Raw genomic sequence first — 13,462 nt, forward strand, 5'->3', positions numbered from 1 at the left:
CAGCGTACATTGCAACGATGCGGGTGCAGGCAAAAAGCCCTCAGGAAGCTTGTCGAGACCTACACTCTACTAACAAACACTTGGCAGAAACAGCTGTGATGATCACTATGTTAACAATGAGCACAAAACAATGAAAGAATTTCAAAAGAACATAAAAGAAACAAAAGAGCAAACGAATGACATGCAATCTTCTTTCAGAGTGAGGAGATACATTCAGAGTTAAGTGTAGTTGGCAAACAGTATTTTAACGTTTGACGCCCGTAATTTGTTCGGGTGCGAGGAACTGCCCAGCAGTCAGTGCTACGTGTGTTGTACAGATTGGTTCGCAATGTTAATGAAGCAAGATTTTTGAGGTATGCGTCATTTTTGGATATGCCGCGATGGTAGCGTGAAATAAGCGCTGAACTTTGCAAAAATTTTGCACTGAATTTTTCGGGACGGGTAGAAGCTGCAATTCGACGAAGACTGCTTTAGTTGGGTGTTTAAGTTGGCATTTTTAATGATACGTATTGCTTTTTTTCTGTAACCTAAAAAAATGTTGACAATTGTTTGTGTGGTAGTGCCCCAGATCAGAAAACAGCAGGTCAGTGTGGAAAAAAAACAATGAATTATAGACAAGCAATTTAATGTTTTGTGGCAAAAGAAACCGTAGTCTCGAGAACAAGCCAACTGTGCGAGTGAGTTTAGAACGTATATGAGTGACCTGCGAGTTCCAACACATATTCTTGTGGAAAATGACGCCCAAGCTCTTTACCTGTGATGTTATCTCTATGATATTAGAGCCAATATACAGGTTGATATCAGTATTTATTTTTTATCTATCGGCAGCTAGTGGCCGCAAAATCGACATACTCGCCACCGCGTCGACACCCTTTTATCGCACAGCTTTGCAACGGCCCCTAACCTGGCATATTATCAAGGAATTTACTAGAAGCCAGGAACCCGCCATTCTGACAACCCTTAATTTCCTCGCTGGAGTACTAGCTGCCCGTCGGCTCGCCGGCTATTGGCTTGTGGTGGTCCGGCCGTGCGCAAGAGGTTGTAGCCAGCGCTTGTAGCCAGCGCTTGAATTTTTTAGTATTAGGTCCTCGCACGACGACAGAAATTCAGTCAATAAAGTTTCCTTTCTATCTCAGAGCTTTATCGCAATACTACGACATGTGTGGAATTAGTTGCGCATGACTTTCCGCTTCTCTATTAGTTGTAAAGTTTTCCTGTACTGTTTAGGACGTCAAAAAAAAAAAAGACTGCATCTTTTAACTACAGCAAGAAACCTCTGCTTTTTATAGGCGGTGCAAAGATTTTGGTTTCGCAAAGCCATCCTTTTTAATGCTCCGGCGTGCACTGTTAAAACACAATGTTTTCATGGAAGAAGAAATTGGCCTTTCTCTTACTCGTGCTTAGACATCCTTCTTTTTTTCGAGAATATTCCCCAGCGTGTGCTGAAACGTTGTAGCTAGAACTATCTTCCGGGAATTTCGCACAACGAAAATATGTCTAGTTGTACAACTTTCAGCAGTTAGCCTGAAACTTTAACTTTTACATTTAACTAATATAAATAAATATGTCAGATTACAACGCACCCTAATTTCAAAGATTTTGCAAAACAAATCAGTTTAGCATACTTCAAACCTTGTTTACTGTTATCTACAACAATCTCCATATATGGAGCAAACCGCCAAGCATAGGTAAGCAAAGGAATACCTCTATGAAGAAATGTGGCTGAGCCGTTTTTTTCATGTTTTTTATAGGAACGAAAATGAACACGAGTTAGAATACACATTTCAAAGCATTAGACTAACGGAAGCTTCCGTCTTTCCGAGTGCCGCATAAATATTCAGTCTAAGAAAAAAAAAGGAACCAGAAAATAAAGATGCATACCGAGCACCATATATAGACTCACTGTTGGACAACGATTACACTCAGTGAAGTCTTCATGACATGATTTATCATCGTATGTGTTTTTCTTTTCATGCAGACCGATTTTTGGTGGGAAACATAACCGCCTTCATCATGGCAGGAACATTCAACACTACGATCACACTGCTGTTTCACTTGTTGAATTTCGCCGCGCAGCGAGACACAATTCAGGCCCGTGTGCAAAGAGAGATCGACGAGGTTATCGGTCCGCAGAGGCTGCCAACGTGGCAAGACCGGAAGGACATGCCATTTACACTCGCCTGCGTGTGGGAGATGGATAGATGGCAGACGGCAGCGCCTGTCGGACTGCCAAGGGTGTGAGTGTTTTTTTCTCCTTTCTTTCCTGGTGGCATCACAATGCTGCGACAACAAAACAAAAATGAAACAACGCACCAAGAACCCATGCCGGCTGCAGTCAGGCCGAAGTCACCACGCCTGACTGCTGCATACTGAATAAACTTGATGTTTGCTTTCCAGATAAAAAGCAATAGGTAGCATTTCAAATTAACAGAGCTGGTAATAACAGTATGGATATCATGGTCATAAATTTAGCATTGCTAATCAATCAGTGGAAAATTTCTTTCGTATAGGACATGTGACGTTTACTTGCTCGAGGATTTCCTCAATTTGTGTTACAAGGAAGATAATCAGGAGTGAAAAATCAGCGTTCGTTGTCTGGAATTTCATGTAATTGTGACCCGCAATTCAGCGCTTTATTAACGTTTAAGCGCCATGCAGCGAAACAAAATTTTCGCAGATATTGGAATCTATCATGTTGTCACGAGTAGGTGTAATTATATGAAATGCATTGCGAAACCAGCTTAGCACAATTTAAACGGTTTATAGAGCGTGCCAGCGACACTCATTAAATGGGGCTCAACCAGACTCCTTGGGTCTTCACAGGGCCACCGCATTCAGCGAAACGTCTCTTTCGTGGTGGGCAGTGCAATGACCTTCCGCGGTGGCTCAATCGTTAGAGCGCTCGGCTACTGAGCCGGTGCTCTCGGATTCGAACCCAGCCGCGGCGGCCGCGTTTCGATGGAGGCGATACGCCAAAGGCTGCCATGTTCTGTGCTATGCCAGTGCATGTTAAAGAACCACAGGTGGTCTAAATTATTACAAGGCCCTCTGCTACGGAACCTCTTTCTTCCTTTCTTCTTTCACTTGCTCTATTTTCCTTTCCTTTACAGTGCGCTTCCGGTGTCCATCGAGATTTGAGGCAGTAACAGCGCCACTTCTGTAACAAGAAGCAGTTTTCAGTTTTCTAAGTTTTCAGCGCGCTGTGTCTCGGTCGCAGCTCTTGTGGTTTCACGAGCCTCTGTCATCACCCGTTTATCGTCCAGCTTCAGTGGTTAACGGAATAGTAATGAGATTCATGAGCGTAAACACGGAAGTGCCGGTCGCGTTGTGCGGACAGCGCCTACTATCGTCCGCTACGATTGAAGTCTTGCGGGGAATTCACGCGGCTTAACGGCTGTACCAGCGTATGCTCTCCCAGACGAGGTCTCCGTGGTTTCTGCTAGCGTTTTGTCGGGAAAACAATGCGACGGTCATTAACGCTGCCGCTGAATGTTAACGGCTGCTTTGTTATGTTGGTTGGCATCAGATTTTATGAAACGATAGCATATTACAAAAAAAAAAAGAGACGGGACGGAAGGCCAAATTTTTTCCGCTATTTTAATCTTTGAGACCGTGTCATACGAACTGAAAGTCGATGTTGTCCAATGATCTGCTTTGATATTGGAGAGAAGAAACACAAAAATGATCTTAAATGTAGATCTCGGCAACAAAGGATAAAACTGTGCTGTTATTATTGTTTTTAATGATTTTCGTTGAGCAGAACATGCCAGACTCATTTATTAAAATAATACGAATAGGGTGCCGCTAGCTCCATCGCTTGCTGAGAAAAGTATCAGAAGATGCCCTGAAATAGTTGGGAAGAATAAGTCAAGGTTTTTTTTATAAAGATTGTCTTGATCTGGCGCAGTTAAAAAGCGCACATAACTTAGTAGAAAGAGTAGCTTTCCAAAGCTCGAACACAAGACACTGTACTACTGTGCGCTGTTAGCAGATCCTTAAGGTTTAACCTGTGAAAAACACCTCCGAAATTTCTCAACTGCCCTTATTCAGGTTAAACCGACAAAGCGATTTTCGTTTTGGGACTGCAACAAGAAATTTTCTATCGGTGGTCGTAAACATGTTGCAGGGACAGAACAGGGCAGGGTCGCGACCACAATCTGCTGTTCAGTATTGCCACGTGACCTGACGGCCGGGCAGAAATCTTCTGGCTGCGAATAAAGAACACGCAAAAAGAAGGAGAAGCGCACCAAAAAATTTTGCTTTTTTTTATTATGTAGCCCTCTTGCCAAACTCTTCACCGTCAGATACATATTGGAACCCTGGAGACCGAAAAATTTCAAGTGGCTAATTTTGCTCTCCACTATGAAATATCGGCGTTGAATTTGGTTAATACAGGCGCTTCATTTCAACAGCTATATAATTCCTAGGAACCAGCGTGTCTAGTTAAGATGGCAAACTGTAGAGCCCAGAGACAATGACAAATAGACCGGCGATAGGTTTCTAAGCCCGCTCACGAAAATTGTTTTACCCCCAATTGTGAAAATATGTAAGCAGTATCATAAGTACCTCACAACCGCTGTTCGTAGCCTGACATGTTGCACGAGAACGCACATTATTGTCTGTAACAACTGTATGTCTAAGACGCTCCGCTTAAAAAAAAACTATTTTTTCTAGCTGCAGATTCAAAACTCGACGTCAGACAGCACTGCTTGTACCTTCCAACTGAAAAATAATCTTTTAATATTGTTACAGTCTTCAATGAGATAATTGAAAGCGATATCCTCGAAGATTTCCCTGTTTATGGTTCTACACAGACCTGACGTTACGTAAATAATGTGATCCTGTAATATATTCGATATAGCAGCAAGCAATCTGATTATCACGAAATTCTTGACTAAAACTCGCATTTGTTTTTATCTCAGAAACGAGATGTGTAATGAACTTATTAAAGGCCAGGAGTTCTTTGCAGGCCTCAATAAAACAAATACCAGCGAGCATCTTACGATCAAATTGTAGTGCCGAACTGGTTTTTCGCGTATTAACATTTACATTTTTTAGGTACCTGAACGCCGAACACAAGAAGTTGCTTTTGGGAAGCACATGCGCATCATGACACGCTAGTTTGAACATCCAGTTTCAGACGTTAACTGTGTGATACTACGTTCTGTTATTATTTATAGAGCAGGGGACGACATCACGGTGGATGGACTGTTCATACCAAAGGATACAGTGGTTCTCTTCAATATTTGGGCAGTACACAATGACCCCGCATGCTGGGAAGAACCGCAGTTGTTCAAACCAAGCCGATTTCTGAATGAAGACGGGTCAATCATGGACCGAAAACCTCCAGAACTGATACCTTTTTCGCTTGGTAAGTGTTTTGTTTTGTCGCTGTTACTTCCAGCACTGCACTTAATTCGGCGGAGCTTGCTATACTAGAAGGTTAGTAAAGAATTGCAACAATAAAAATATGTAGGGAGAAAGAGGGACCGCGTTGAGGGCCAGAGGCCACTTCGAAATAAGAGGTCCGGTTTTCACAAATGAATATGCAGTATAGGAGTGCTGAATATAACTCTATTCACGTATTCACCCATTCACATTCACTTTATTTCGCATTTCTCCCAAAAAACACCCAATCTGCATATCGAGCTTGTAAAAAAGCTCTTCAGCGCTTACGACGATTTCGGCTATTGTGGATGAGTAAAACATTAAGGTCGCGCGAGCGAGGACGAGAGTAATAGAAAAAAATATTCCAGGCACAAGAGCGGAGACTGTGATTGTATTAGAACATCTGGACACAGGATGGAAATATAATCGCTTGAAACTGACGACTTGAATTTAGAAGGACTTAACTCGCGCCGATAAGACTAAATATAATTAGACGCCGCTCTACATGTCAGTAAGGAGGGACCACACAATAGAGAGCTCAATCAAAAACACAGTTTTTTTAAGGCGAAAGCCTTTAATGCCTCATCGTTCTAAGCAAGAGTTGACAGAAATGTCACGCTTTATAGTTGGGCGAAATGGTCGTGACATCACAGTGCGCGAATTTCAAACAGGGTTAATTGTACTTTGGCTAGCACCAATTTGCCCGAGGATTCGTGGTTAACCGGGAGGTGCGCTACCCCGAGCTCAGGTCGGCCAAGGAGCGAATGACAACCTACAAAGAAATTACTACCCACTTCAAGAAAGAAAGACAGATCTTCCCAGAACCACATACATCCCTCAGTAAAACACAACAAGTCAGTTGGCGGCAGCTCCAAACAGACACTTTCTTTAATCCATACATGTACTCCATATGGTTCCCGGAGCAGTACAGCCCCGTCTGTTCTCTCTGTGGGCACCAAAAGGCAGACACACCGCACATCCTATACTCATGTACTCAAGACAAGCCATCGCACAGTCTGCAGCTCTCTACCCAATCTCAGTGGGAGGCCGCGCTGCTCAGCTCGGACCCGGAGGTTCAACTTCGAGCCAAAGAGCGAGCCGAAGAGGTCGCCGAACGACATCGTCGATCGGCCACCTGGCGTCCGGCCTAGGAGAGGAGCCCACCGCGGGGAGGGGAACATGACCCCAATCCGCGCCTAAGACCTCTTCTTTAATAAAGTTTACCTCCTCCTCCTAGTAACCATGCAACCAATTAAAGGGATCGTATAATGATGCTCCAAATAAGTGAGACTGAGTTTAGTTCATTCCTTAATTAACCAATTCTCCGAATTAAGCTTTCTAGTCAGACCAGGTAAATAAATAAAACCGATAAGAAATTTGGCGAAGTTCGGGAATCGAACCAGGGTCTCCGGAGTGCGTGACGAGCCCGGTAACCACTCCGCCATGCCAGCTCGACGGTTTGGAAGGAACAAAGGCGCGTCTAGTGAATACGCTTTTTTCGTTCACTCCCATCTTCCTCCCTTCCCTTAAAGCGAGGTTCAGGTGTCCACCGAGATATGCGAGACAGATACATTTCCTTTCCTGAACAACCAATTTACCGACAAGCAAGACGTAAAGCAGAACGGGCGATGGCGTTCTGTGGACTCCCTGGCAACGTTGCAAGACGCTATCGCGTTCCACACTCAGAGGCGAAGGTTAACATCGTAACCACACATCAGTGACACCAGCAGCAACACCGCGCTTAAGGCTTTCGCCTCTCCGCGTTTTAGGTCAAGAAAGCGCCCCCCTGAATTTTTTATGGATAGTTCTTCACATGTCTTCTAATACCGTTTCTCTGCCGATGACCTGATTCTGCGGCGCCAGTTAAAAGCAGCTACGTGCAGACACGGTGGAAATTTACAACTGCAGAGTAGCTCTCCACTCTGCGTCGGTTCTTTATGGATACAGGCAATTGTTTTTCTATGGCTACAAGAACCACGTAGACAGGTTCCGCGTTCGGTTCAAAGCGGTTCTTTGATGCGTCCGAGAGGAATAATGGACGCAAAGGCATCCGTGCGCTGCGCGAAGTTAGTGCATGTTAAAGATTTCTAGCTGGTCGAAATTAACCGGAGACCTCCACTACGGCACATCTTTCTTCCTTTCTTCTTGCTGTCCCTCTTTTATCCTTTCCTTTGTGGCGCGGTTCGGGTGTACACAGAGATATGCGATAGCGTTTCTTTGTCATTTCTTTTCCTCAAAACCAATTTTCAGTTTTTACGCCATTTTGGAAGTTGAGTATGGGCCTTAGTAGACACAATAATTATCCGGTTTGTCGAAACTTTCGCGATGTACCCTTAAGCTCAGCCTCCCCTGTGAAGTTTGTGTTGTCAGTTTGCAGAGAGTTCAATGTATTAGAACACAGCTCTTTGGCGCCCGTTCCTGCGTTTCGCGGCGTCACCGTTGCCCCTCGTAACCAGCTCCGCAGCCGGGTCAGCGCGCTGCTCTAGCTGCGCGCGCTCCTGGCGACATTTCTTCCGCACCCCCTAGCGGAAATGCATAGCCGCCGCCGCTCGCCACTGCGTGTACGCCCCCTCCCCTCCCTCGCGCCATGCCCTCTCCCTCCGTGTCGGCGACAGCGCGATAGCGCGCCGTGTTCTACGTCTGCCAAAGCGCCAGCTCGGAATCAACGGATCACAGTGCGTGCACCCCAAGCCAAAACGCAGAGCCACGTTCACTTGTCACGCTAGCTGCGTAAGCGGCATCAGTCAATAGCTGCTATCTCTTCGCCGCGCAAGATGTTTTTATGCGTAGCATATTGCAATCACTCAGTTCAGTCCTTGGGCGCGGCCGGGCAGCCACCAAACCACGTGACGTGACGTCACGTGGTTTGGTGACGTCACCAAGCCACGTAAAAAAAGGGGGAAAAAAACGGCTCAGCATGGTGGCGGTTGCCACCGCCCCGTTTCAAAGGGGGCGCTCCTATCCATCCATCCATCCATCCATCCATCCATCCATCCATCCATCCATCCATCCATCCATCCATCCATCCATCCATCCATCCATCCATCCATCCATCCATCCATCCATCCATCCATCCATCCATCCATCCATCCATCCATCCATCCATCCATCCATCCATCCATCCATCCATCCATCCATCCATCCATCCATCCATCCATCCATCAATCCATCCATCCATCCATCCATCCATCCATCCATCCATCCATCCATCCATCCATCCATCCATCCATCCATCCATCCATCCATCCACCCATCCACCCACCCATCCACCCACCCACCCATCCACCCATCCATCCATCCATCCATCCATCCATCCATCCATCCATCCATCCATCCATCCATCCATCCATCCATCCATCCATCCATCCATCCATCCATCCATCCGTCCGTCCGTCCATCCGTCCGTCCGTCCGTCCGTCCGTCCGTCACGGAGGAAAAGCTGCTGAGAAAATCAAGTGCCGCCAAGCAATGCCTCGCGCAAAAAGACCGCGCAATATGCAACGCATTCTTGGCTTAACCAAGCTAAGCCTGGGCATTTTTTTTTGTTTCAGCACTGATTATGCATTTTTGTGTCAAATCCTTGCACAGCATGCTTAAATACTTGAGTCTTGTGTTGTTATTATACACCGGGTTACTAGGCCAAACCCTATACATAGCCTTTATAAATTACCAGTCAGCGTCTGACTCAGTTGAAACTTCAGCAGTGATGTAGGCATTGCAGAATCAGGGTGTTGAAGAGCCTTCGGTAAGAAAAAAAACTGGAAGATATCTGTAACGGGTGCACAGCTGCTATAGTCCTCCACAAAGCCAGCAATAAAATTTCAATAAGAAATGGCATCAGGCAGGGAGACACCACGCACACAATGTTTTTTACCGCCTCTTTACAGGAGGTATTCAGATGCCTGGATTTTGAACAGTTGGACATGAGATTTAATGGAGAATACCTAAGTGTTTTGCGATTTGCTGATGACGTCGCCTTGGTGTCACTCTTGGTGTCACTCAGAAGACGAACTGCAAAGCATGATCAATGAGTTAGACAGGCAGAGCAGTACTGCGAGTCGAAAAATTAATATGCAGAAAAGCAAAGAAATCTTCAAAAGACTCCAAAGGGAACAGCAGTTTACAATTGGTAGCGAGGTGCTGTAAGTGGTAAGGGAATATGTATACTTAGGGCAGATATTAACCACAGGTCCGAATCGAGAGAGCGAAATAACTAGAATGATAAGATTGGGTAGGAGCACATTTGGCAGGTTCCCTCAGATCTTGAACGGTAAAGTTTGCAAATATTCCTAAAGAGGACACTATATAACATCTGTATCTTAGTGGTACTTATCTCTGGGGCACAAACGTGGAGGATTACGACAAGGGTTCAACTTACGAAGATCGCAGCGAGCTATGGAAAGAAAATTGAGGGGTGTAAGATTAAGAGACGGAAAGTTTTCTGTCGTTTAGTTTCTGGACTGGGATAAAGCACCACTAAAGTCATAGAACGATCGTTGTGCAGTTACTGGAAGCAGTATAAACAATGTTTTCTTTGACACGTGTGTGCAACCCATGGCAATATATGTCTAGGTCTATTTTTGTGCGTCTGCGGTACTGCGTGAGTTCGAGCAGTCGTTTTACTGCTGTTAATATTCACTGCCTTCACTGCCCTTCAAAGATGTGTTTTAGCGAACTATAGCTGCTAGACAAGTCAATTTTAGAACCTAAACACTTCTACGGTGAGGAGCTGATGCAAGAGCGTTTTCATGCATTCATATATTTCCTGCTCTGTCCTCGCTTTGCAATACTTTTCTTTTGCGTACCTTTCAGGTCGGAGATCGTGCCCCGGAGAGATGTTCGCCTCAATCGAGACCTTCCTGCTAATAACGCTGCTGCTGCAACGGTATGACGTGGTCCTGGATCAGCCCTTGAAAGGCGACCTGAGCGACCCAAATGCAGCGTTCGCTCTACTGGGGCAAACGAAGCTTCGTTTTCTGCCACGAAACGCCAATAAAGCGTGATTCCTTTACTGTGTTGGGTGTTTCATTTTTCTCATCACTGCTCTTCGCGGTGGCCGAAAGGCTCTGAAGAGTACCTGCTTATCCCAAGGTCGCTGTTTCGAACCTGGCCGCGGTCGCCGTTTCGCGATCGAGGCAAAGGACAAAAACCCCAGTTTGCATTCCCTTCTCAGCCCATGTTTGACCGCAAAGGTAGTATAACTTAATTCAAAGCCCTCCACCACAGCGTTTCGTATAGTATTGTGTCCTTTGGGGACGTTAAGTGCCAGGATGTAAAATTTCTTTTTGATCTCACCATCAAAAACTTAGAAAGACATGTTTCGCATCTAAGCGACATTATTGGCTTTGGCCTTGACTTTAAACGGACAGAGAGATAGGAAAACTCAATGGCCTTTAGAGAACGATCGTGCCTCATTGAAACATTATAGAGAAAGTGAGAAGCGAATTGGCATGGCGAAGGAGAAAATACGAGGAGATAATTTACGATTTTTTAGGCTAAAGGAGTGGACTCAAAGAGAGGAGAAAATCACCCAACGCGAGAGCGTGTCTGTCGGAATAGGGTTGGAAAAATTTTTTGGGACATGGTAGACGGTAAGAAAAAGCGCCTATTCAGTTGCAGGTTATATCTTCTGCTCTTCTCCGGACGCAATGCACAGGATGGTTTCGAGTGCAAAACTCGAATGTTTGAGCGTAATTTTCGGTGTGACAGCTAAAACATTTCAAAAATACATCTCGAAGCCACTGCCTCAGCAAATCTTGACAGGCTGCGAAGGCCGCCATGCGCGCAAGCATAGCTGTCTCACAGTCTTGGAAATCTTGAATGTTCTCTGGGCGAGTCACCGCAGCTGCAACCCTCGTAAAACATAAATGTGCCATGCCACTGCTTAAAACGTGGCACCTTACCATGCTGCCAAGGTCTGTGATGCGAACAGAGCCTACAACGGCAGGAAACATGGAAACTAGTTTAGAGCTAACGAAACAAGAGGAGCAGCACCGGAATACGTAAAATTTGATGAAATGCATTCATACAGAAATCAAAATGGTCATGGTTCAGCCGCTAATAACAAAACAGACCTGCTTCCATGCGGCAGAACACGGTGCACATTCTTTCATTGAAAAGTTTAGCAGTCAGTAAGAAAGAAATATCCGCAGGTTCATCGCATATCTTCGTTATATCTGCAATATAGAGAAGGAAACATCCACAGCGTCAAAAGCTTTCTCCTATGGACGCCGCCGGAAATGATCAAGAGAATTCGGATTAGAAACAATGTGTTAAGTGGACTACAGTACTTATTTTTTTCATGTTTTAGTGCTCTAGCACTTATAGTGGCCATTTCCAACATTTAGTTGTTGTGTGCTTGCCGGTTTGCCCGTCTGTTCTTCTGAAGTCAGTTTTGTGGCAGTCCGCTCCGCTGCACACCCGGTCAGGCGGCTTATCAGTTAATCGTGAGAGGCTACTCGAAAAGAGCAACCTGGATCCCAACCCACCCCAAGAATCCCAAGTCTTAGTGATGACAGAACCTACCAGTGCACCTGCCTTGTGCCATTGCGCCACTGCTCACCTGCCCACCGGCAACACCTTGGCATGTAGGGCACCCGGTGGGCAGGTCAGCAATGGCGCAGCGCCCCAGGTTCTCTCCTGGTTACCACCGGCTACACCTTGGCATGTAAGCCACCCGGTGGTCAAGTGGCACAAGGCAGGTGCTATGGCAAGTACTGGCATGTCCTTTCACTTCCTAATAAAAGAACACACACATCGACAACCACCTTAAGCTAGCAGCGCATCCCCGAAACATATCATAATAGCGCACATATCCGCATTTGACCTAATTACCCATATCGAGTGACATTTTTAAAACTTGCTTGCATGTGTACTAGTTCTGTTCTTGATGTTCTTGAAATAATTTTCTCAATTGCGGGTCTCAAAGTCAAAAAGTGGGTAGGAGCATGTTTCCTCTGAAAGGGGCAGCAGTGATTTGCTTCCGCTATTTTCTCCTTTGTCTAGTCTTGTTTGGCCGGTACTATACACCGGTCATTGCTTCCCTCCAAAGCACGCTGGTATTGCATTGTCAGTCTCAAAGCCAGCTAGTCATGTTCCGTTCGCTCTCGCATAGAGGGTGCGTTCCTTGACTGCATGCAAAAGCAGCTGTTATAAGTGCCACGAGGTGAAAAACGTGCCTTCGCGAGTTCTCAAGCTTTCGCATTCTTCTCCAGAATATGTCACTCTAGCTTCTTGCAGATTTGAAGTGCTTTCGAATAAAATTCCATATTCCAGTCCTTTGCGACGCAGTTTTCGTTGCATGAAAAACAGTCATTTTCGGATCTGAATAGTGTATTCAGTCATGAAGAGAGAAAAATTATTATTTTTGCATGGTGAAATACACGCGAGTGATTTTTACAGGGACGCTCCGATTTTCGAACAAAGTGTTCAATTGATGGAAATAGCAACATCAAGTTGCCAGTACTTGTCAACCAAACACCCGCTGGGTCGTAGAATCATATTTTTTAACTAAGGCGCACATTTGGCACCTACTTGCGAGCATGGAAATTATGTTCCTGGTGACAAAATATACCGAGATGAAAGTGGGGGACCACATTCTAGTCTGTTCCTTATTTCGTGCAACATTAGTTACAGTGTCGCTACATGGGAATAAAACTGTTTTTATTACGACATCAAGGATGCTGAATCCACCTGAAACGAGATTCACTCCTTTCTGCAGCATAATCTCAGAAAAACCGTGAGTTCACTTTCTATACATCAGTGCACAAAGTATCTTAAACAGCTAGGACTATAAACATGCGCTTGAATGTATCAGGACTCATGCGTTGTTAGCAAGCAACACAGTGGTGCTTTTTTGTGTTTCTTCACGTGAGAAGAATAGGCTGTAGATCTCCGCAGCTTCATGCATTTAGAACCAGCGTTCTAATTAAGAAATTCTGTAGTGCAGCGGTTGAGATCAGGACGGTGCGTTAATGTGTCCTGCCTAATTTCTATGCTGAGCAGATTCAAGCGGTTCATCTACCATCTTCACTCGATTATACTTTCCAAGTCTCCAGGACCTCTCGACTGTAAC

The 13,462-nt window shown here is 45.2% G+C and overlaps 1 protein-coding gene across 2 annotated transcripts in view; it reads left to right on the forward strand.

Annotated features, from left to right (window-relative positions):
• The window catches only part of LOC149333448 (cytochrome P450 2U1-like), a 447,818-nt gene extending 437,427 nt beyond the window's left edge, over positions 1–10,391 (forward strand). For both annotated transcript variants that reach the window (XM_089558686.1, XM_089558685.1), the window contains exons 7-9: positions 1,979–2,237; positions 5,181–5,371; positions 10,201–10,391. In XM_089558686.1, coding sequence (XP_089414812.1) covers positions 1,979–2,237; positions 5,181–5,371; positions 10,201–10,391 — 641 coding nt within the window. The remainder of the gene's footprint in view (positions 1–1,978; positions 2,238–5,180; positions 5,372–10,200) is intronic.
• Positions 10,392–13,462: the final 3,071 nt, after the last annotated feature.

Source organism: Amblyomma mixtum, chromosome 8, assembly GCF_055824585.1.
Source record: "Amblyomma mixtum isolate Tamu chromosome 8, ASM5582458v1, whole genome shotgun sequence".
Taxonomy (NCBI): Eukaryota; Metazoa; Arthropoda; class Arachnida; order Ixodida; family Ixodidae; genus Amblyomma; species Amblyomma mixtum.